This window comes from Nomascus leucogenys, chromosome 10 (genome assembly GCF_006542625.1).
Source record: "Nomascus leucogenys isolate Asia chromosome 10, Asia_NLE_v1, whole genome shotgun sequence".
Taxonomy (NCBI): domain Eukaryota; kingdom Metazoa; phylum Chordata; class Mammalia; order Primates; family Hylobatidae; genus Nomascus; species Nomascus leucogenys.
This window is the reverse complement of record NC_044390.1, coordinates 3,190,181-3,210,889: the sequence shown is the minus strand read 5'-3', so window position 1 is coordinate 3,210,889 and position 20,709 is coordinate 3,190,181. Positions and strand designations below refer to the sequence as shown.

At 55.9% G+C, this 20,709-nt stretch overlaps 2 protein-coding genes across 7 annotated transcripts in view; both read right to left on the bottom strand.

Annotated features, from left to right (window-relative positions):
* Nucleotides 1-4,461: 4,461 nt before the first annotated feature.
* LOC115836903 lies at nucleotides 4,462-6,204 on the bottom strand. Its single transcript, XM_030819588.1, has one exon. It carries the CDS (start codon nucleotides 6,101-6,103, stop codon nucleotides 5,408-5,410), a length of 696 nt encoding a protein of 231 aa, XP_030675448.1. The 5' UTR covers nucleotides 6,104-6,204; the 3' UTR covers nucleotides 4,462-5,407.
* A 161-nt stretch (nucleotides 6,205-6,365) lies between these two features.
* SHISA7 (shisa family member 7) overlaps nucleotides 6,366-20,709 on the bottom strand; it is a 19,821-nt gene continuing 5,477 nt past the window's right edge. Inside the window, exons 1-5 of one of the 6 annotated variants that reach the window (XM_030819587.1) lie at nucleotides 19,779-20,124; nucleotides 14,276-14,979; nucleotides 12,677-12,831; nucleotides 9,690-9,839; nucleotides 6,366-7,011 (exon numbers count right to left, since the gene is read on the bottom strand). In XM_030819587.1, the coding sequence (XP_030675447.1) occupies nucleotides 6,371-7,011; nucleotides 9,690-9,839; nucleotides 12,677-12,831; nucleotides 14,276-14,946 (1,617 nt within the window). In that variant the 5' untranslated portion in view covers nucleotides 14,947-14,979; nucleotides 19,779-20,124 and the 3' untranslated portion in view covers nucleotides 6,366-6,370. The other 5 variants (XM_030819586.1, XM_030819585.1, XM_030819582.1 and 2 more) reach the window with 5 other exon arrangements.

Below are 20,709 nucleotides of genomic sequence, written 5' to 3'. Positions count from 1 at the left end.
CGTTCACTGTATTTTGTTGACTGAATTAGTGAACTGGCATAGCAGAAAATAAAATTCAACCGTGCCCCTTGGAGTCTCAAACTGGGGATGGGTAGTTGCTGCCTCGTGGTATTTTTCTACCTCTCTTTTATCTGTGTCTCTCCAGTTCTCTTTCCAGAGTGATGTGCAAACAGACCCTCAGATGCAAGGTGAAAGCCTGAAGCTTAGAGACAAACATTTAGTTGCATCTAGGGAGAATTTTCCTAAAGTTCATAAAATTGGTACATAGAGGAACCTCCCCTCCTGGCCAGAGTCTGCATCTAAGCACTAAGGCAAAGAGGCAACTCTAGTCAGCACTGGGCAGTTGTTTTAACGCACTGGGTGGGAGAGGGAAGCAGGCAGGGAGAATGCTTCCTTTTTGTATTTTTTATTTTTGAGACAAAGTCTTGCTCTGTCGCCCAGGCTGGGGTGCAGTGGTGCAATCTCAGCTCACTGCAACCTCTGCCTCCCGGGTTCAAGCGATTCTCCTGCCTCAGCCTCCCAAGTAGCTGGGACTACAGGTGTGCACCACCATGTCCAGCTGATTTTTGTGTTTCCGGTAGAGACAGGGTTTCACCACGTTGGCCAGGCTCATCTCAAACTCCTGACCTCAAGTAATCCTCCCACCTCAGCCTCCCACAGTGCTGGGATTACAGGCGTGAGCCACCGCACCTGGCTATTTTTTACTTTTGAGACAGGGTCTCACTCTGCCCAGGCTGGAGTGTAGTGATGCAGTCATAGCTCACTGTAGCCTCGAACTCCTGACCTCAGGCAATCCACCTGCCTCGGCCTCCCAAAGTGCTGGAATTACAGGCGTGAGCCACCACAGCTGGCCTATTTTAAAATTTTTAGTAGAGATGAGGCCTTGCTATGTTGCCCAGGCTGGTCTTGAACTCCCAGCCTCAAGCAATCCTCATACCTCAGCCTCCCGAAGTGCTAGGATTATAGTTGTGGGCCACCATGTCCAGTTGGAAAATGCTTCCTAATTATCATAAAAATGGACACTTCAGTGGACATCACCATGCCACGCCTCCTCTTATGGGTTGAATTATGTCTCTCAAAAAAGAAGTTTGAGTCCTAACTACCCAGTCCCTGTGACTGTAACCTTATTTGGAGAGAGGGTCTTTGCAGACCAGCGAGTTAAGATGGCGTTATCTGGGAGGCTCCTAATCTAACATCGTCAGTGTAATCATATAAAGGGGGAGTTTGGGCCAGTTGTGGTGGCTCACACCTGTAATCCCAGCACTTTGGGAGGCCGATGTGGGCGGATCACGAGGTCAGGAGTTCAAGACCAGCCTGACCAATATGGTGAAACCCCATCTCTACTAAAAATACAAAAATTAGCTGGGCGTGGTGGCGGGCGCCTGTAGTCCCAGCTACTCGGGAGGCTGAGGCAGGAGACTCGCTTGAACCCGGGAGGCGGAGGTTGCAGTGAGTGAGATCACGCCACTGCACTCCAGCCTGGGTGACAGAGAGAGACTCTGTCTCAAAAAAATTAAAAAAAAGATGGGGGGTGGCATTTGGATACAGAGACAGACACACACAGAGGGAAGACTATGTGAAGACAGAGAGAACCGCAGCTACAAACCAAGGAATGCGTAAGATACCAACCAAGCACCAGGCCTGAGAGAGAGGCCTGAGCAGATCCCCTCTTGAGGAAGAATAAACCAGCCCTGCCACCTCCTTTTTACTTTTTTTTTTTTTTGAGACAGAGTCTCACTCTGTTGCTTAGGCTGGAGTGCAGTGGCAGGATTTCGGCTCACTGCAACCTCCGCCTCCCAAGCTCAAGCAATTCTCCTGCTTCAGCCTCCTGGTTAGCTGGAATTACAGGTGCCTGCCACCACACCTGGCTAATTTTTTTTTTTTGTATTTTTAGTAGAGACAGGGTTTCACCATGTTGGCCAGGCTGATCTCAAACTCTTGACCTCAGGTGATCCTCCTGCCTTGGCCTCCCAAAGTGCTGGGATTATAGGCATGAGCCCCTGCGCCTGGCCGGCCTGCCACCTCCTTGATCTTGGACTTCCAGCCTCCAGAACCGTGAGCCATAAAGTTTTGTGAAACTAGTACACCCCACCCAAACCCCTACACTTTAATGCTATTTGGCCAAATAATTTGAATATAAGGAGGTGACCTCTAGAATCTGCAAACAAATGCTCACATGCTCACACGCTCAGAGGACAGAGGGCTTTCTTAGGACAAAACCCAGAACTTAGAAGCACTCTAAGTGCGCCCCCACATCCATCCCCTGACCCCTCAGCTTGGTGGTGGGCCCTGGCCTGGGAACAAATGCTGAAAGCCATCCTTTGGCAGATTGCCCACCTACTACACCCAGCTATACGTTTGAGGCCGGGGGCCTCCCCTGTGACCCACAAACGTGGGTGGAAATCCATCCTTTCTCCACAGTAAGCCTTGAGACCTTCGATCAGGAAAATGTCTATTTATTCCAAAAAATACCAAGTCGCAGCTCCTCTGGCTGTCCTCACCAGGGAATTAATTAGGGGAAGGGGCCAGTGTTGGAGAGGGGAGTGGAGAGAGGAAGGGATGAGGAGGGAGGCAGAAGCTGTTGGAGGGTCTTCAGGTGTGGAACTATTTATCTTCTCCCTGTGAACTGCCCCCTCCCACGCTCCCCCAGCCGGAAGGGGAGATGCCTGTGTGTGTGTGTGCTTGTGTATGCATGGGTTTGTGTGCATTTGCATTTGTTGGGGCATAGGGAAGTCTCAGATGACGAGGTCCCAGCTCAAGGCATGTGGAGGGAATTGTCAGTACACACCTGCTCCCACCCTCAAGACCTCTCCCCTCTATGGCTTATTTGAGATCAAATCAAGGCCCCAGGGTCAGGCAGCCTGTGCCGACTGAATGGGGACAGGGCTGGGGGTGGGATCCCTGGAATCCAGGCTGGGCTAGAGCTAGTGGAGGGGGGGATACAAAAGCTGAAAGGCCCAGACCCCCAAATCCCGGCAGCTGGAGAAAGCTGAGTGTTCCGCGGAGGTGTTGAGCAGAGGGGACGGGGCTGGGAGGGGGCGGGTGCTCAAGCTGGCTCCTTTCTGGGGAAGTCACAGTCGGCCTGAGCGGTGTGGGGCTGGGGAGGCCCTGGAAGGGATGGGAGGAGCCCCTCAGAGCAGCTAGAAGCCGTGGGGTTGAAAAACTGGCACCAGGGCCCAGGTAGATTTGGGTAACCCCCCGTTTCCTCAGTGTGGTGGGAACCAAGGGCCAGTTGTCTGCCCCAAGCTCCTGACAAGAAGGAGTGTGAGGTGCCAGTGTTTGCGGGGAGACATAAGAGGGAGGGGGACGGCCCAGGGGAGGAAGAAGAGGCCCCCCCACCTCGCCCTAGGGGCTGGGGGAGGGGCGTGTAGCCCTTTAAGAGTGGGGGAATGGCCGCCCCCGCAACATGGCTATGTACAAAGAGAATTGAGGGAAGATTGTGCATTGGGTGCTGGGGACTTCCTTCCACCCCCGGAGGCTCCCCGGGTGTTAGGGTGTTAGGGAGGGAGGTGAAGGAGCACCCCTGGCCCCCGCAGATGTGCTGGCAGGGACCATTGCTCTCCAGTGTCCCTGCTGCAGGATGGGGCCAGCAGAAAACAGCACTGAAGGCCCCAGGTCGGTCACCAGCTTTGACCCATCCCGTGGGGGTCAGGGATCTCTGAGGAGAATTTGGCTGGGGCCAGCAGAGTGCTGATCCTGGTAGGGGCCCAAGTGACAGGGATTGGGCAGGGGGCAGTGGCGTCACCTGAGGGTTGAAATGCTTCCCCTCTGGTGATGATGAGAGGTTGCTGGGTTGACCCTGTCACCAATTAGATGGCTGGGTGAGGGGCAGCGCTGCTGTCAGGAGGGGCCTGGGTGCCTCACCAGGGGGTAAGGTGAGGTTGGCTGAGGCCACATCTGTGGTGGGATTGATGCAGGCATCATCCTCGGTCAGGAGTGAGGCAGTGACATAAGGAGGGCCAGAGTAGGGGTGAAGTCATCAGAGGGGGACAGCTGACCCCACCCCTGTCCTTTTTGTGGAAATGGGAATATGGTCTGTTGTGCTGGTTCCCCTTAAGTGAACAACTGTAAGTACCATGTGGCCCCAGAGGACAACTGAAATACAGCCGATCACGGTACTTGGCTCCTAAGATGATGGCTCTTGGTGGGTGATGGCACATGGTTGCAGTGGACTCTGGGATGACACCATGGTTATGGTGGATCCTAGTGGGTGGTGACAGCACTGGACCTCATGGATCCTGTAAGATGATGACGCCAGGGTTATGGTGGATCCTAGTGGGTGGTGACAGCATTGGCTCTCGTGGATCCTGGCAGGCGATAACACCATAGTTGAAGTGGATACTGGGAGGTAGTGGCACATGGTTGAGTGAAATCCTGGGAGGTGGTGGCACATGGTTGAAGTGGATCCCTGGAGATGATAACACCATGGATCCCTGCAAATGATGATGACACTATTGGGCATCATGGGTCTTGGGAGGTGATGACACCAAAATCATGAGGGATTATGGGAAATGGTGGCATCATCAGTCCTAGTGGATTTCAGTAGAGGATGTCTCTGTCAGGCATAGTGGATTCTGGAAGGTAATGTCATCATTGGTCATGGTAGAATCTAGGAGATGATGACACCGTCAGCTGTGGTGGCTCCTGAAAGATGATGACACCATGGTTGTGAGGAATCATGGAGGATGGTGACACCATTGGCTATGGGGAGTCTTGGGAGATGGTGACACCGTTAGTCATGGTAAATCCTGGAAGAAGATGATACCATAGTTGTGGGTCATAGGGAATCCTGGGGAAGGATTCCATCCTCAGACATGGGTAACACTTGACCCCGGGTGCAGTGCCATCATGAGTGGCGGTGTTGTGTGATGCTGACAGTGTCAGTGAGGGCAAGAGTAGGTGTACCCCAAGCACCTCCCCCCAGTAGAAGGCTAGGACTTTGTTGACAGAGGTGATTGTCTCTAGATATGGCAGAAAGAAAAGTGAGGCCAGGCTATGGGACACCTATGAGTGTCAGAACTCTAGGACCCTGGTGATCCAGAGTGGCCTCCTGGGAGCAGAAGGCCATCTGGAGGTCCTGTCTCCCAGGAGTCTTGGCACAGGTGTGGGATCCAAGGCCCCCATTTCCCCTCAGAGGCTATGGCAGAGATCCTGCTGGGCACGTCCCTGGAGTCTGGGGAGGGAGCAACCAAGCTAAGTCATGGTGCGACAAGGCAGTAACTCTGGTGACACCATCAATACCGATGGCCTTCCAGAGTGGGCAGTGCCTCTGAGGAGGAAGCTCTGGTGATGCCATCACAGCACTGGGGGTAGGGGTGTCACTGCCAACTGCCTACACAGACCATCATCTCTGGAGGAGGCCCTCCACATGGGCGGCTCCCGAGCGATGCCTCCTTCAGACAACATCTCAGGACAGGGCCCCTCTCTGCTCTCTGGCATCTTTCCTGGGGTGGTCCTGGACTCTGGGCCTGCCCTGCCTTCTACAACATGGTGGCAGCAGTGGAGGCATCTCTTTGTGCCATCTCAGAGCACATAGCGTCTGGGCGACATCGCAGAAGGGGCCTCCTCCTGAAGACGTCCCAGAGTGGGTGGTCATCTCTGGTGATGACATCACAGGAAGAGGCACGGTCCCTCTGATGACGTCATAGGGCAAGGCACCTTCTCTGGTGATGGCATCACAGGAAGGAGGCAGGGTCCCTGTGCTGATGTTGTGAAAAGGAGACCTTATGTCTAGTGAGGACACAATTGGTGAGGCATTTTCCCCTGTGACGTGTCCTAGGAAGATGGCTTTGTCTGTAATGATGACATCATAGGACAGAGGCATCTTCTCTACTGCAAAGACACAGGGAGAAAATATCTTCCCCATGGCGATGATGCCAAAAGAGGCCTTGGAGTTAGAGATGACATCATCCAGGTAAGATTGTCTCTGCAGTGACACCACAGGAAGGAATGTCATGGAACAAGGCGCCATCTCTGTTATTACACCACAAGAAGGAGGCCTCTGAGGACACCATAGGACATGGCCTCCAGCGATGACCTCACGGGCCGGCCTCTTCCTCTGTGATGACCTCATGGGAAGGAGGCTTTGTCCCTGTGATGACATCGCAGAACACAGACACTTTTGCTAGCGATGACCTCATGGGCCGGCCTCTTCCTCTGGGATGACATCATGGGAAGGAGGCCTTGGCTCAAGCAGTGACGTAATAGGAGGAGGAATCTTGTCTGCCAGGACATCCCAGAAGGAGGCTTTGACTCCTGTCCAAGGGCCGATCTGGGCCCCAGGCCCCTGGCATGTGTGCGCCTGTGTTGGGGGATCCAGGCTGGGACAGGGGGCCCGGGAGGCCGCAGCCCCCCAGCCCCGGCCCTGGCCTCAGACAGTCACCTCGTTCTTGCTGGCCGTTCGCAGGTGCTGGGGCAGGTGGTGGCCCGGGATGAACTGCAGCTGCTCCAGCGTGCCCTGGCGCTGGAAGGGTGGCCTGCGGGCCAGTGTGCCCCCGCCCCCGCCGGCGTCGGACATCCAGGCGGGCTGCGGCGAGCCGTGCAGGGCGTGGTGGTGGTGGGCGTGCAGGCTGGACGGTGGCGGCAGCCCGCGCAGCGGTGTTGGGGGCCCCCCGGGCCCCAGCAGCAGGTTGGAGTGCGAGGCGGCCAGGCTGGCCCGGGCGGTGGGGTCGGGGGGCAGCGCGGGGCTGCGCGGGGGCGACAGCAGGTGCTCGCGACTCTGGCGCAAGGCCTCGGGCGAGGACAGCAGCAGGTGCTCCTGCGACACGAGGCGCGCGCGCGGCAGCGTGAACTCGTAGCGCGAACGGCCACCATCGCCCAGCAGGTGCTCCTGCGACATGACCCGCCGGGGGTTGGGCGCGGGCGCCAGGCTCAGCTCCTCTGGGCCGCCCCAGGCCTCCATGCGGTAGCCGCCCCCGGTGCCCGGCCGCCGCAGTGCGTGCAGGGGCAGCGTGCCGCGGGGCAACTCCAGGGGCCGGCGCTTCAGGTAGGCCTCGTCCAGATCCTTCTCGGCTGCGGGGAGAGGGGGAAAAGCCACAGCGGTGGGTCCCCTGCGCATCCAGAGCCCTCCCCCTCCCACCTCCTCACATCCGGCTCCTATGCTCCTTGTGCCCCCACAAGGATCCCGGGCATCAGGCTAGCTGTGTGGCCAAAATGCAGATTCCCAGGCCCAGCCCACAATGCTGGGTCAGTAGATTTGGAGGACTTCATCTTCTTTTTTTGCTTCCCCCCTGCCTCTGCCTATCCCTTCTTTTGGGAGTAGAAACCAGCCCTTGCTTTTGGGGAACCACTGACCCCCTCTCATCCTGTAGCAATGTGATTCACACTTGGAGTTGTGACCTGTTACGTTGTGAAGTTGATTTTGTGGGTAGTGAGCAGCATTTTGAAAAATGAAATCAAATAGAACAGAAGAGAGAACTATAAGAAAGTGTTTATGTAATAAGGGAATCAGGGGTAAGTGTTGGTTCATAAAATTCTTACTTCAGACGTGTGTGTGTGTGTGATTGAAATATTGAAGGATGAGATTTAGTTTAAAAGAATCCACCAAGGTCAGATGAGGTGGCTCACTCCTGTAATCCCAGCACTTTGGGTGATTGAACAGGAGGGTCCCTTGAGCCCAGGAATTGAAGACTGACCTGGGCAATATAGTGAGACTCCATCTCTACAACAACAACAAAAAAATTAGCTAAGCATGGTGGCTCATGCTTGTAGTCCCAGTTACTCGGGAGGCTGATGTCGGAGGATTGCTTGAGTCCAGAAAGTTGAGCCTGCAGTGAGCCATGATTACACCACTGCACTCCAGCCTGGGCAAAAGAGTGAGACCTTGTCTCATTAAAAAAAAAAAAAAAAAAAAAAAAAAAAAAAGATCCACCAAAAAGTGGGGTGGAGGGAGGATAGATTAACAAAATGTGGCTAATTATTAAGGCTGAGTGATGGGAACATGGGGCTCATTTTATAATTTTCTCTTCTTGCATATATGTTTGCAAATGTCCATAATAAAAAGTTTCAAAACTTTCCTGTAATTAAAAATATATACGTGTGTGTGTGTGTGTGTGTCTCATGGGTCACAATATGAAAATCGTTTCTGGGCTGAGCACAGTGGCTCACGCCTGTAATCCCAGCACTTTGGGAGGCTGAGGCAGGTGGGTCATCTGAGGTCAGGAGTTTGAGACCAGCCTGACCAACATGGTGAAACCTTGTCTCTCTTAAAAATACAAAAATTAGCTGGGAGTGGTGGCACGTGCCTGTAATCCCAGCTACTCTGGAGACCGAGGCAGGAGAATCACTTGAACCCAGGAGGCAGAGATTGCAGTGAGCCAAGATGGTGCCATTGCACTACAGCCTGGGCAACAAGAGTGAAACTCCGTCTCAAAAAAACAAAAAACAAAATGAAACAAAACAAAAAAACGCTGGGCATAGTGGCTCACGCCTGTAATCCCAGCACTTTGGGAGGCTGATGCGGGCAGATCACAAGGTCAGGAGTTTGAGACCAGCCTCACCAACATGGTGAAACCCTGTCTCTACTAAAAATACAAAAATTAGCCAGGTGTGGTGGCATGCGCCTGTAATCCCAGCTACTCAGGAGGCTAAGGCAGGAGAATCACTTGAACTCGGGAGGCGGAGGTTGCAGTGAGCCAAGATCATGCCACTGCACTCCAGCCTGAGTGACAGAGTGAGACTCTGTCTCAAAAAAAAAAAAAAAAATTGTTTCTGGCTGGGTATCGTGGGTCACTCCTGTAATCTCAGCACTTTGAGAGGACGAGGTGGGTGGCTTGCTTGAGCCCAGGAGTTTGAGGCCAGCCTGGGCAACACAGTGAAACCCCGTCTCTACAAAAAATACAAAAATTAGCCAGGCATGGCAGCGCGAGCTCTTAGTTCCAGCTACCCGGGAGGCTGACGTGGGAGGGTCATGCTTGAGCCTGGGGAGATAGAGGCTGCAGTGAACGATGATCATGCCACTACATCCCAGCCTGGGTGACAGAGTGAGACCCTGTCTTGAAAACATAATGGTAACAGAAGAAAAAGTGTTTCCTAGTGAGGCTCTCAGTTTAAGATGTTTGAAAGCTGCTCCACCGCCAGAAATGGGCCACGGACTGCAAAAGGTCCAATGAGAGACACAGGAATGGGTTCAGGGATGGGCATGTGACCCAGCTTGCACCAACGGCATCCAGGCCTGGGATTTTTTGCCGGAATTGTTGGGAGAGACTCTTTTCTGACAGGGTCCCTGAGCTGGTAGAACGGCAGCCTGAACATCTGCAGGGCGATCGTTGCCACCACGAGGGGAGACTGTCTGAAAATGAGGCCTGCCGGTTGCATAGAGAGCTGAGAGACAGCTCTTGAGCCCCCAAAACAGCCACATCGCAATCTGGTGACCTGTAGATTTTCCATGATCAAGTCAACATATTTTTTTTACTTTAGCTTAAGTAGTATTTCTATTAATTGCAAGTCCAAGTCCTGATGAACACAGTAATAAGTCCTGGGAGGGGAGACCGGAAGGTTGCATTAAAAAGAAAATCAGAAGTGATTCTGATACAAAAGTACCTCAGGTAATTCTAGAACGAACTTGGAGTAAATCCTGGGAGAGAATCTAAACCATTGGAAAGCTCTTGGGCCACTGTCCACGGTCCTGAACCCAGGCTCTGGCCCCGCCCCCTCCCCTTCACCGCCTCGCTGCCCTTGCTAGGACTCACCCAGCCTCTTGAGGGAAGAGTAGCGGTTCAGCTCGGATTTCACGGCAGCCTCGTAGGATGGGGGCAGATGCGAGAGGTTGTGGAAGGACCGAGAGCAGGACAGCGTGGAGTAGTGCAAGGAGGGGCTGGGCGGCGGCAAGGCTCGCCAGTCTAGGTTAGAGGGGGCAGGGCCGGGGTCAGTCAGCTTCCTCCCTCAGACCCAGGAGTCCAGGCCCCCAGCCCCTCCTCCCCCAGACCCAAGAGTCCAGGCCCCCAGCCCCTCCACCCTCAGATCCAGGAATCCAGGCCTCAGCCCCTCCTCCCTCAGACCCAGTAGTCCAGGCCCCCACCCCTTCCTCCCTCAGACCCAGGAGTCCAGGCCCCAGCCCCTCCTCCCTCAGACCCAGGAGTCCAGGCCCCAGCCCCTCCTCCTTCAGACCCAGGAGTCCAGGCCCCAGCCCCTCCACCCTCAGACCCAGGAATCCAGGCCTCAGCCCCTCCTCCCTCAGACCCAGGAGTCCAGGCCCCAGCCCCTCCTCCCTCAGACCCAGGAGTCCAGGCCCCCAGCCCCTCCTCCCTCAGACCCAGGAGTCCAGGCCCCCAGCCCCTCCTCCCTCAGATCCAGGAGTCCAGGCCCCCAGCCCCTCCTCCCTCAGACCCAGGAGTCCAGAACCCCAGCCTCTCTTCCTTAAGACCCAGGAGTCCAGGCCCCCAGCCCTTCCTCCCTCAGACCCAGCAGTTCTTTGGGGAGTTAGAAATCTGAGACTGTAGCCCATCACAGTTCCAGCAGTTCAGGCTCCCTCTTCTCACCCCACCCCCTCTGCTCCAGGAGACAGGCTTGATGCTGGGGAAGAGGGCCCCAAGAGGGGGGCACCGGGCATTTGTCAGCACCCACTGAGTGCCTGGCCCCAGGCTCCATGCACCTTCTCCTCAACAATGTGGGAGAGAGATGACCGCTTTCGGCGTCCACACCAAGAAACAGGCTCACTTGGTGACCTGGCCAGACCATGAGCGCCATGAGGACTGGGCTCACAGGGGTCTCACTCCTGCTCTATACTGGGCACCTGGCATGGCTGGCCCAACACAAAGGGGGAAGGGAAGGAGCCCTGCTCTTTCCCACAGCCAGGCCCTCTTCTGTACCCAGTGTGGTGGCGTGGTGCTTGGGGCTGTTGACGTTGAGGTGCAGGTAGTTGTGGTGCAGATTATCTGGGGGGACCGAGAAGGGAGGTGATGTCACTGCCATCGCTGACTCCCAGCTGGCACTGTGGCTCTGATCTCTGGGAATGACTCTGGCCCCAAGGTCGGCCCCACATGCAGGACCTCGTTAGAGCTCCACAGATCAACCCATGCCATTGGCCACATGGGGGAAACTGAGGCTGGGGGTCTTGAAGGTGGAAAGTGTGGGCACAGGCTCAGGGCTGGGTAAGTGGTCTGTCCCAAGTTCCTAGCACCCCCCTCCCTGGTGCCCAGGCTAGAGATCTGAGGGGGTCGCCTTTCTACCTCCCTCCACCTCCCATTCATGTCCACTTGGTTCCTCCTGACATCTGAATCTCTGCCCTGATGTGTCCTCTCCCTCCTGGATTGCCAAAGCAGCCTCTGGCCATCCAGCCCATCCATCTCCATGATCAGCCTCACCGAAGTAACTGCCCTTCCACTGCTCAACAGCCTTCCCATGGCTCGCCATCACCCATGGGACAAAGTTGAACCCAAGAAGGTGTTTGAGGCTTCAAAACCTGGACCCACTGGATGTCTGCAGCCCCATCTCCCATCCCTTCCCTTGAGCCGCACTGCTGTCTCCAGTGAGCCCAGCATGGTCCTGCCACAGGGCCTTTGCACATGCCACCATGCTGTTCTCACTGCCTTGAAGCCCTTCTTCCCATCTGCCTCAAGATCCACCTCAAATGTCTCTTCTCCTCTCCACCCCTGACCCCAGCTCCGTCCTCGTCCTCTTGCTGCCTAGACCATCATCCCAGCCTCCTCCTGGGCCTCTTTCCTGTCATCTCTGCCCTTCGCACGGGTTCCAGAGGACTGGTTCTTCCACCCACTGCTGACTGTGTTGCTCCTCTGCTCGAACTCCTCCGCAGCTCCCCATCACCCTCAGGACAGAGGCAGAGTTCCTCAGCCCAGCCTGGCGCTCAAGGCCCTCTTTGAGGTCACCAACCACCCTCTCCCTGGCCTCAAGTCTGGCCACCTCACAAGCTCTGCCACCCAGAGTTTCCCAGCCCCAGTAACTCCTCTCCTTCTCCAGGCCTTTGCTCAAATACCTCCCCCTCGGAGAAGCCCTTCTGCCCCCAAACCAGACCACATCTTCTCAGTTCCCCTGACAGCTCCTTGGACTTCTCCACTGATGCACTCATCATAAATTATAATGATATAGATCATATTTAAATGATATATAATATTAAATATATCATATTTTAAATATATAATTGTATATATTTAACAATAGCAGTAGCCCACACTTACATAGTATTTTTTCTGTGTTACACGTTATTCTAAACACCTGCCTCGCCAATTCATTTGCTCTTCACCGTAACCCCATGAAGTGAGTATTGTTACGTTTCTCGTTTTACGGATGGAGAAACTGAGGCCCAGAGAGGTGAAGTCACTTGCCCCAGGTCACACAGTGGCAGAGTCAGGATTCAAACCCAGTCGGTCTGGCTCCTGACAAATTCGAATTTGGTAGTTGTGCCCTTGTGTGTAGTTGGCTGTTGGGTGGTCTGACACTGAGCGCAGGGGCTTGAGAATGTCTAAACCTACATCACCAAGGTGCCCATGGAGCCCACCCAGGGGGGTCCACAGGAGGGCAAGGAGAGGGTCTGGCTCTCTACGGAGTTCCTAGTCCCCGTCCGCCTTTCGCAGGGCAGGACCCGGCAGTGCAAGGCGGGCGTAGAGGGGTGAGGGCCTGTCCTGGGCGATGGGGGTGGAGCCGCCATGGGGGGCGGGGCTACAGGATGAAGGGGCGTGGCCAGAGACGGAGGCTGCGCCGGATCCCACGTTCCACTCACCGAGGTTGGGGGTCTTCACGGTGTTGTAGAGGTTCTTGGGCGTCCTGGGGGGCATGCTGTCGGAACCGCCGATCCCCGGGGTCAGGGAGCTGCTTCGGGCCCGGTCCGGGCGGGTCCCAGGCCCCGCCTGATGTCTCAGAATGTCCACCAGAGCTCTAAAGGTGGCAGAGAGGTGGTCAGCGGCCTGGGGGCTGAGGGTGGCAGGGGTACCGGGAAGGCCCAGGCTTCTTTCCGCTCCCTGCTCTCGCCCTTGGGTCATCTGTCACTCAGCCTGCTTTTTTCGCCATTGGCCACGCCCCTTTCTCGTTGGCCACGCCCCCTAGAATGACCCCCTTACTCGGGCCACACTTCCTGCTTGAAGCCCTGCTGCCTTAACGCGTGTGGAACCCACCGCTTCTGTGGTCCCTCTCACTTCCCTGTGGGCTCGCCCCACCCTGAATCTGGGACCCCATTCCCGTTCCTTTTGCAGCCCTCCCCATGGCAACAAAGGGTGCTCCATTTACCCAGTGATGCGGACCTCAAACATTAAATCACCTTGACTCTTCTTTCCCCCACCTTCATACCTTTCAGCAATCCTACGGATCGAACCTCCAAAACATATCCCAAATCAGACCACTACTCACCACCTCTGCACTCTCTCACCTGGATCATTGCAACAGCCCCCTCACGGGTCTCCCCACTCCCACCCTAGCCCCGTACAATCCAGTCTCACGCGCAGCCCGCATAATTTTAAAAATGGACAGATGGCATCATGCCCGAGCTCAGGACCCTGCAGTGGCCCCATCACACTTAGGATAAACTCGGGCGGGCCCGCCTGCTTCTCCTCACCTCCTGCTGCCCACCGCCGCCAGCTGCACGGGCGCTTCCCTGCCCTGCAGGCCACCGAGGGCCTTTGCACGCGGTTCCCCTGCCCAAAACCTCTCGCCCACAGATCTCTGCGTGGTTCGCTCCCTCCCTTCGGGTCTCCGTTCAGAGGCCTTTTCGGATCACTTCCTCTAATCCAGCGCCCTCTCTCTCAACACTTTCCGCTGATTTTCTTCACAGCAGTCATCTAAAATTATACTGCACATGCATTCGCCTGCTTACGGACTGGGCCACTGATAGTTAATGAGCGCTTACGGTGTGCCAGGACTCTGCACGAATCAACTCAGTTAATTACAATCTGAATAGGTGGGGACGATGATTAGTCTCATTGTGCGGACAGGAAACTGAGGAACAGAGAGGTTAAGCAACTTGTCCACTGTCACACAGCCTGTAGGCTGTGAACTTGGATTGGGAAGTCAGGCTTTTCCACCAGGGCGGAGACCTTGTTTTGTTCACTGGTGTATCCCCAGTTCCTGGCCCACAGAAGGTGCTCAAGAAATATGTGTCGAATGAATGAGAGTCAGAGCTTCTCCCGCTCCCTGCATCACTCCGCAACAGCCCGGTCGGCTCTGGCGCGACTTTCTCAGCCCCTGCCCACCTTCAGCTACGCCGGCGGCCGCCACCTGGGTCTCTGACCACGCCCTATCCTTGCAGCCCCTCCTGCTCGGATGGCTCCACCTCCCTTGCTGGGCCCCGCCCTAGGCTCGCAGTCCTCCCGCCCGAGAGCACACGCACCTGGGCACGTTGATCTCCCGGTGCGCCCGGGGCGCACGGGACGCCTTGCTGAAGGCCACTTTGGCGCCGACGCCCACGGCCAGGGCGAAGCTGATGACCCCGCACACGACGTAGGCTGTGCTGCCCCCGGGGCCCTCGCCCCCGCGGCCGCCGGCACCCCCAGTCCGGCCCCCTTCCAACCACCCGGCCTGGCCGGGCCCTGGCCCCCCGCCCGCACCCCCAGCGCCCCCGGCGCCCCCAGCTAGCGGCGGCGGCGTGGTGGCCCAGCGCGGCGTGTCGTAGTTGGAGCAGGAGGCCTGCGCCAGGCGCATGTGACGGTGCTCGCAGCAGAAGCGGTAGTGGCAGGTGCCGCAGCAGAAGCGGTAGGAGCCGGTGCTGCAGTTGAAGGTGGCGTCGTACTGGCCCATGACATCGTAGTAGCCGTGGCAGAGCTCGGCGGGAGGGGGCGCCCGGGCCGCCGCGCCCGCCCCGCCCGCGGGGCCGGTCCTGGTGCCGTTGGCGCCTGGGCTCGCCGCGCCCCCGCCGCCCGTCAGCGCCCCGGTCAGGCGCCGCAGGTGCGCCAGCAGGGCGGGCAGCGGGCCCGCGGGCTCGGCGCTCGTGGCGTTGGACGGGCGCGCCCCGGCCTGGCCGGCGCTAGAGGCCAGGAGTACGAGGAGCAGGAGGGCCGGCATGGGGCTTGCAGGGGGTCGCACCGGGCCGCCAGGCTGCGGGGAGAACGAGAGCAGAGGTTGGAGCGCTGGGCGGGAGAGAGACGGTCAGAGGGTGAGAAACATGGAGGATGGGTGGGCAGAGAGGCTGGGGAGGGCGGGCGGGGGGCGGCAGAGGGTGGGGAGCAACAGGATCCAGGAGGCAGGAAGGGCGGAGGGAGCTGAGCTGCGTGGGCCCAAGTTGGCCTCCCCACGCGCGGTGGGCGACGATGGGAGAGCAATGGAAAAGCGCCCGGGCACGGCTGGGGGAGAGAAATGAGCATGGGCGGACAGAACCGGGATCAGGCGAGAGATGAATGCGGGAGAAGCGATTGGGAGGGTCGACAGACACCAGAGGGGTGTGCAGACATTAGGACGAGAAGGGAGGCGAGGCGCGATGGAAGGAAAAGAAACGGGGGCGGCGAAGAGGAGAGGGCAGGGGAGGCAGCTGGAGGGAGGCGCGGGGAGTGGGGGGAGGGTGGCGAGGGGAGTGGGGACCGCGGAGGGAGGGAAGGAAGGGAGACAGATGAGGGGTGGGTGGGAAAGGAGGAGTCAGGGAGACGGGGAAGGAGGGAGAAAAGAAGGGGAGGAGGAGGAGGGGGAGGAGAGGGAGGGAGGAGGAGAGAGAGAAGTTGAGAATTTGAGTTTATAGACCAGGCAAGTGGGAAGAGGCAGTGCACGGTTTTTCAACACTGACATTCGGGGACCGATGCTGCTTTGTGGTTAGAGCCTGTCCTGAGCACTGTAGGATGTTTAGCAGCGCCCTCTCGATGCCAGCAGCACCACATTCCCCTGAGTTGTGACAATGTAAGATGTTTCCAGGCATTGCCAAATGTTCCCCTGGTGGGAGGAGGCCACAGCTGCCCCCGTGGAGAACCACTGACTTACACCCATATGGTCCTCAGTGCCCCGAAATGCCAATTTCTCTCCTTTATTTAGATCTGATAATCAAGGGATCTTAGGTGCTCTCTCTCTCTCTCTCTCTCTCTCTCCCCCCGACATGCACATGCACACACACCACTCTTATGGCGTCGGGTTTGAAGTGTCTCTGTCCATAGCTGAACCACAACCACAGCAGGGTGTTTCATCTCCCGACTGGACCTCCTGCAGCTGCCAGACACTGACAGGCTCTTATCTAAGCTCCCTGTGCCCCAGTTCCCCCATCTGTAAAATGGGGATAAGGATGGTTATCTCTGAGTGGTCAGGAGGATGAACTGAGGAAATATGTGTAAAGAGCTTAGAACAGTGCCTGGCATATTGCAGGTGAAATATGAAAGTGTTTGCTGCTGCTGCTAACTATTTCAGAAGGGAGATACAGGCTGAGAAAGGGTCGTCCGGGTGCGGTGGCTCACGCCTGTAAATTCCAGCACTCCGGAAGGCCAAGGTGGGCAAATCGCTCAAGCAGGAGACCAGCCAGCCTCGCCAACACAGCAAAACCCTGTCTTTACAAAAAAAAACAAAAAACAAAAAAATACAAAAATTAGCCGGGCGTGGTGGTGCGCACCTATAGTCCCAGGCACTCAGGAGGCTGAGGTGGGAGGATAACTCGGGCCCCAGAGATCAAGGCTGCAGGGAGCTGTGATTTCACCACCGCACTCCAGCCTGGGTTGACAGAGTGAGGCTCTGTCTCAAAAGAGAGAGAAAAGGTGATGGAGAAGAGAGGCGGGAGTTGGCGGTGGGCAGGTCTTCCAGCTGTTTCTATGGCAACAGTCCAGCCAAGTCCCAGACACGCCCACCCCCGCGGACCTAGAGGGACGATAGGGTTGGAAAGGATGCCTGGCCTCGGGTTCCGGGAGAAGGAAATCTCTGAGCTCTACCTGCAGGAGGAACCCCCCAGGGGTCTGGGGTGACTGCCCACGGAGTCTTACGTTTCCTCTCTGCAAGAACCTGATCTGAACAGCCCCTGCCCTGAGCGAGCTGCCGGGAGGCTACCATAGGGCTTCCCAGGAGCCGGCATGATGCGCGGGATGTGCATTCGTTCTGCAAATCTTCATTCAATAAATGTCTCCTGAGCAGCCTCCCTGGGCTGAGGATGCAGCAGTGAATAAGCCCACAGGGTTCCTGCCTTTACGGGGGTTTACGTGCTAGTGAGGGGGGACAGTCAGCAGATGGATGCAAATGAATGGGACACATGTTGACGCCAATTGTGAAGAAATAAAAAGGAATGATGAAGGAAGCCGTGAAGAAATGCAAGCAGCATAAAGGGATGGAGGGGGTGGATGGGATTGAGTCAATAAATATCACTCGGTGTTATTTTCTATTATATGCCTCTTTCCATCGTGTGTGTGTCAAGGGACCACACCACTGTCAACAACATTGCTGCTGGTGGGGATGGGCAGAGGGTTGGAAGGTGAACCTTCCAGAGCCTCAGTGAGCTCCATCACCCTCCTGCATGGGGCCTCACCTTTCCTTTTCAGCTCCAGCTTGGACCCCTCCCCTGACTCGGTGCTAGAATACCCCACTGCCCACTGGACACTTCCTCGTGGGTGTTTAATGGGAGTCTTAGAAGTGGCTTGACCCCACACTGTGGAAGAGAGTTTGGCGGTTCCTTAAAAAGTTAACTAGAATTGGGCCAGGGGCGGTGGCTCACGCCTGTAATCCCAGCACTTTGGGAGGCCGAGGTGGGTGGATCACTTGCGGTCAGGAGTTCGAGACCAGCCTGGCCAGTATGACGAAACCCCGTCTCTACTAAAAATACAAAAATAATTAGCCGGGCATGGTGGCGTGCGCCTGTAGTCCCAGCTACTCAGGAGGCTGAAGCAGGAGAATCGCTTGAACTCCGGAAGTGGAGGTTGCAGTGAGCCGAGATTATGCCATTGCACTCACTGCGCTCCAGCCTGGGCAACAGAGTGAGACACCGTCTCAAAAAAAAAAAAAAAAAAAATGTTGGCCGGGTGCGGTGACTCATGCCTGTAATCCCAGCACTTTGGGAGGCCGAGGAGGGTGGATCACGAGGTCAGGAGATTGAGACCATCCTGGCTAACACGGTGAAACCCCGTCTCTACTAAAAATACAAAAAATTAGCCAGGTGTGGTGGCGGGCACCTATAGTCCCAGCTACTCGGGAGGCTGAGGCAGGAGAATGGCGTGAACCCGGGAGGCGGAGCTTGCAGTGAGCCGAGATCGCGCCACTGCGCTCCAGCCTGGGCTGACAGAGTGAGACGCCATCTCAAAAAAAAAAAAAAAAAAAAAAAAGTTAACTAGAATTACCATGCACTTCCACTCTGCAGTGTCTACCCCAAAGAATTCAAAACATGTGTCCACACAAAAACTTAGCTTTGACTGTTCATAACAGCACCTTGCACAACAGCCAAACACTGGAAACAGTGCAATCAGCCATTATAGAGGAACGGACAAACCAACGATGGCCTACCCATGCCACAGAATATTACTCAACCGTGACAGGTACCAAGGGCTGAGATACAAGCCACAGCATGCACGAACCTTGAAGACATGATGTTCAGTGGAAAAGTCCAGCCATAAAGCTCACGTAGGGTACGATTTCATTAATATGAACTATCACAATAGTCAAATCCACAGACTGAAAGCCGATGAATAATTGCCCAGAGCTGGGGACAGGGGGATGGGGAATGAGCACTGTACACTAAAGAGTGGCCAGGCTTCCTCGTGTGGCGAGCAAAATGCCCTGGAACTCGATAGTGGTGATGGCTCCACAACCTCATGGATATGCTAGTGCCACCGAATCAAACACTTTGAGAATGGTTAAATGGTGTATTTCCCCACAATTAAAAAGCTAACAGGGACAGGCATGGTTGCTCATGCCTGTAATCCCAGCACTTTGGGCCGAGGCAAGTGGATCACTTGAGGTCAGGAGTCCGAGACCAGCCTGGCAAACATGGTGAAACCCTGTCACTACTAAAAATACAAAAATGAGCCCAGCGCAGTGGCAGGCCCCTTTAATTCCAGCTACTCAGGAAGCTGAGGCAGGAGAATCGCTTGAACCCCGGAGGCTCAGGTTGCAGTGAGCTGAGATCACACCACTGCACTCCAGCCAGGGTGACAGAGTGAGCCTCCTTCTCAAAAACAAAAAAAAAAAAAGGAAACAGGTCAAATGGCATCAACCACTCCCCTGTCCACATTCTGGTTTCCTGTCACACCTGGAATAAAACCCCAACTCTGCCAGTAGCTCCTCTCCTCCTTTCCTTTTCCCTTCATACCTTCCAAGTTCATGCTCAAGACGCTCCACCTTCCTGCCTGTGCACCTGCTGTTTCCTTCGTCTGGGAGCGCCTTCCTTTCCACAGATCCTGCTCTGACCTGCCTCCTTTCTCCCTTCCTTCAAGGTGTCCCTGGCATGTCATTTCAGCCAGCCTCCCTGTCCTAGCAGTAACAGCAGCCCCAGACATGCTCCCAATTCCTCACTTGCTTTGCAACTTTCATAGCTGTCATCTCTGCTGGCCACATATATGTGTATTGACACACTCATTTCAGATGAGGACGCTGAGGTTCCAAGAGGTCACATCATTTGCCTGAGACCCAAGGTGCCCAAAGAGTGGGGCTGGGCTTTGAACTCAGGTCTCTGAGCACTGTACAGCATGGATGCCTTTGTCCCCCACACAGAGACACATCCCTTCCAGAAGTGGCACATGCATACAGCACTGCAGATTCCTTCATTCATTGAGGGCTGCCATGTAGGGTTGGGCAGGTCGTGCACTGCACAAGGGGGTCTGGCTGAGAGGCTGAAATCCTGCTGGGCTCTCCTCCCCAGGGCGTGTGCTAGCGGGGCTGCATCCATTTGGGGTAAGGAGTGCCCCTTTCAAGCTCACACAAGGGTGCCATCTGCCTGCCAAACCACAGACCTGGGAGAGCTGATTGGGCAAGGTAGGGGGTGCCTTTGTCTCATCTGCACAGCGGCTGCTGTATGGGCTGGCAGTTCTGCTCACTCCGCATTCTGTGCCAAGCCTCCGCCAGGCTCCATGGACACTACTTCTCCCTCAGCTGACAGAGTCCCACTGGCTCCTCCAACTGCACGCACGTGGTGCACACACCCAGGGAGACACAGCTCCAGGCCATTGACAACTCCAGCAGGGGGACAGGGAAGGAGAGCAGGGGCAGTGGCGCACCTCCCCTCAAACTCAGCGATACACGCAGACACACCACACACAGACCACACACACACACCACACACACCACACATAACCACACACACACACCACACACACCACACACAGACCACACACACACCATACACACACACCACACACAGATCATACACACACACCACACACACAACACACACCACACACACACACCACACACAGACCACACACACCACACACACACACCACACACCACACACAGACCATACACACACACCACACACACACACCACACACAGACCATACACACACACCACACACACAACACACACCACACACACCACACACACACACCACACACACACACCACACACAGACCATACACACACACCACACACACCACACACAGACCATACACACCACACACACACCACACACACACCACACACAGACCACACACACCACACACACACACCACACACCACACACAGACCATACACACACACCACACACACACACCACACACAGACCATACACACACACACACACACAACACACACCACACACACCACACACACACACCACACACACACACCACACACAGACCACACACACCACACACACACACACACACCACACACACCACACACACACCACACACACACACCACACACAGACCACACACACACAC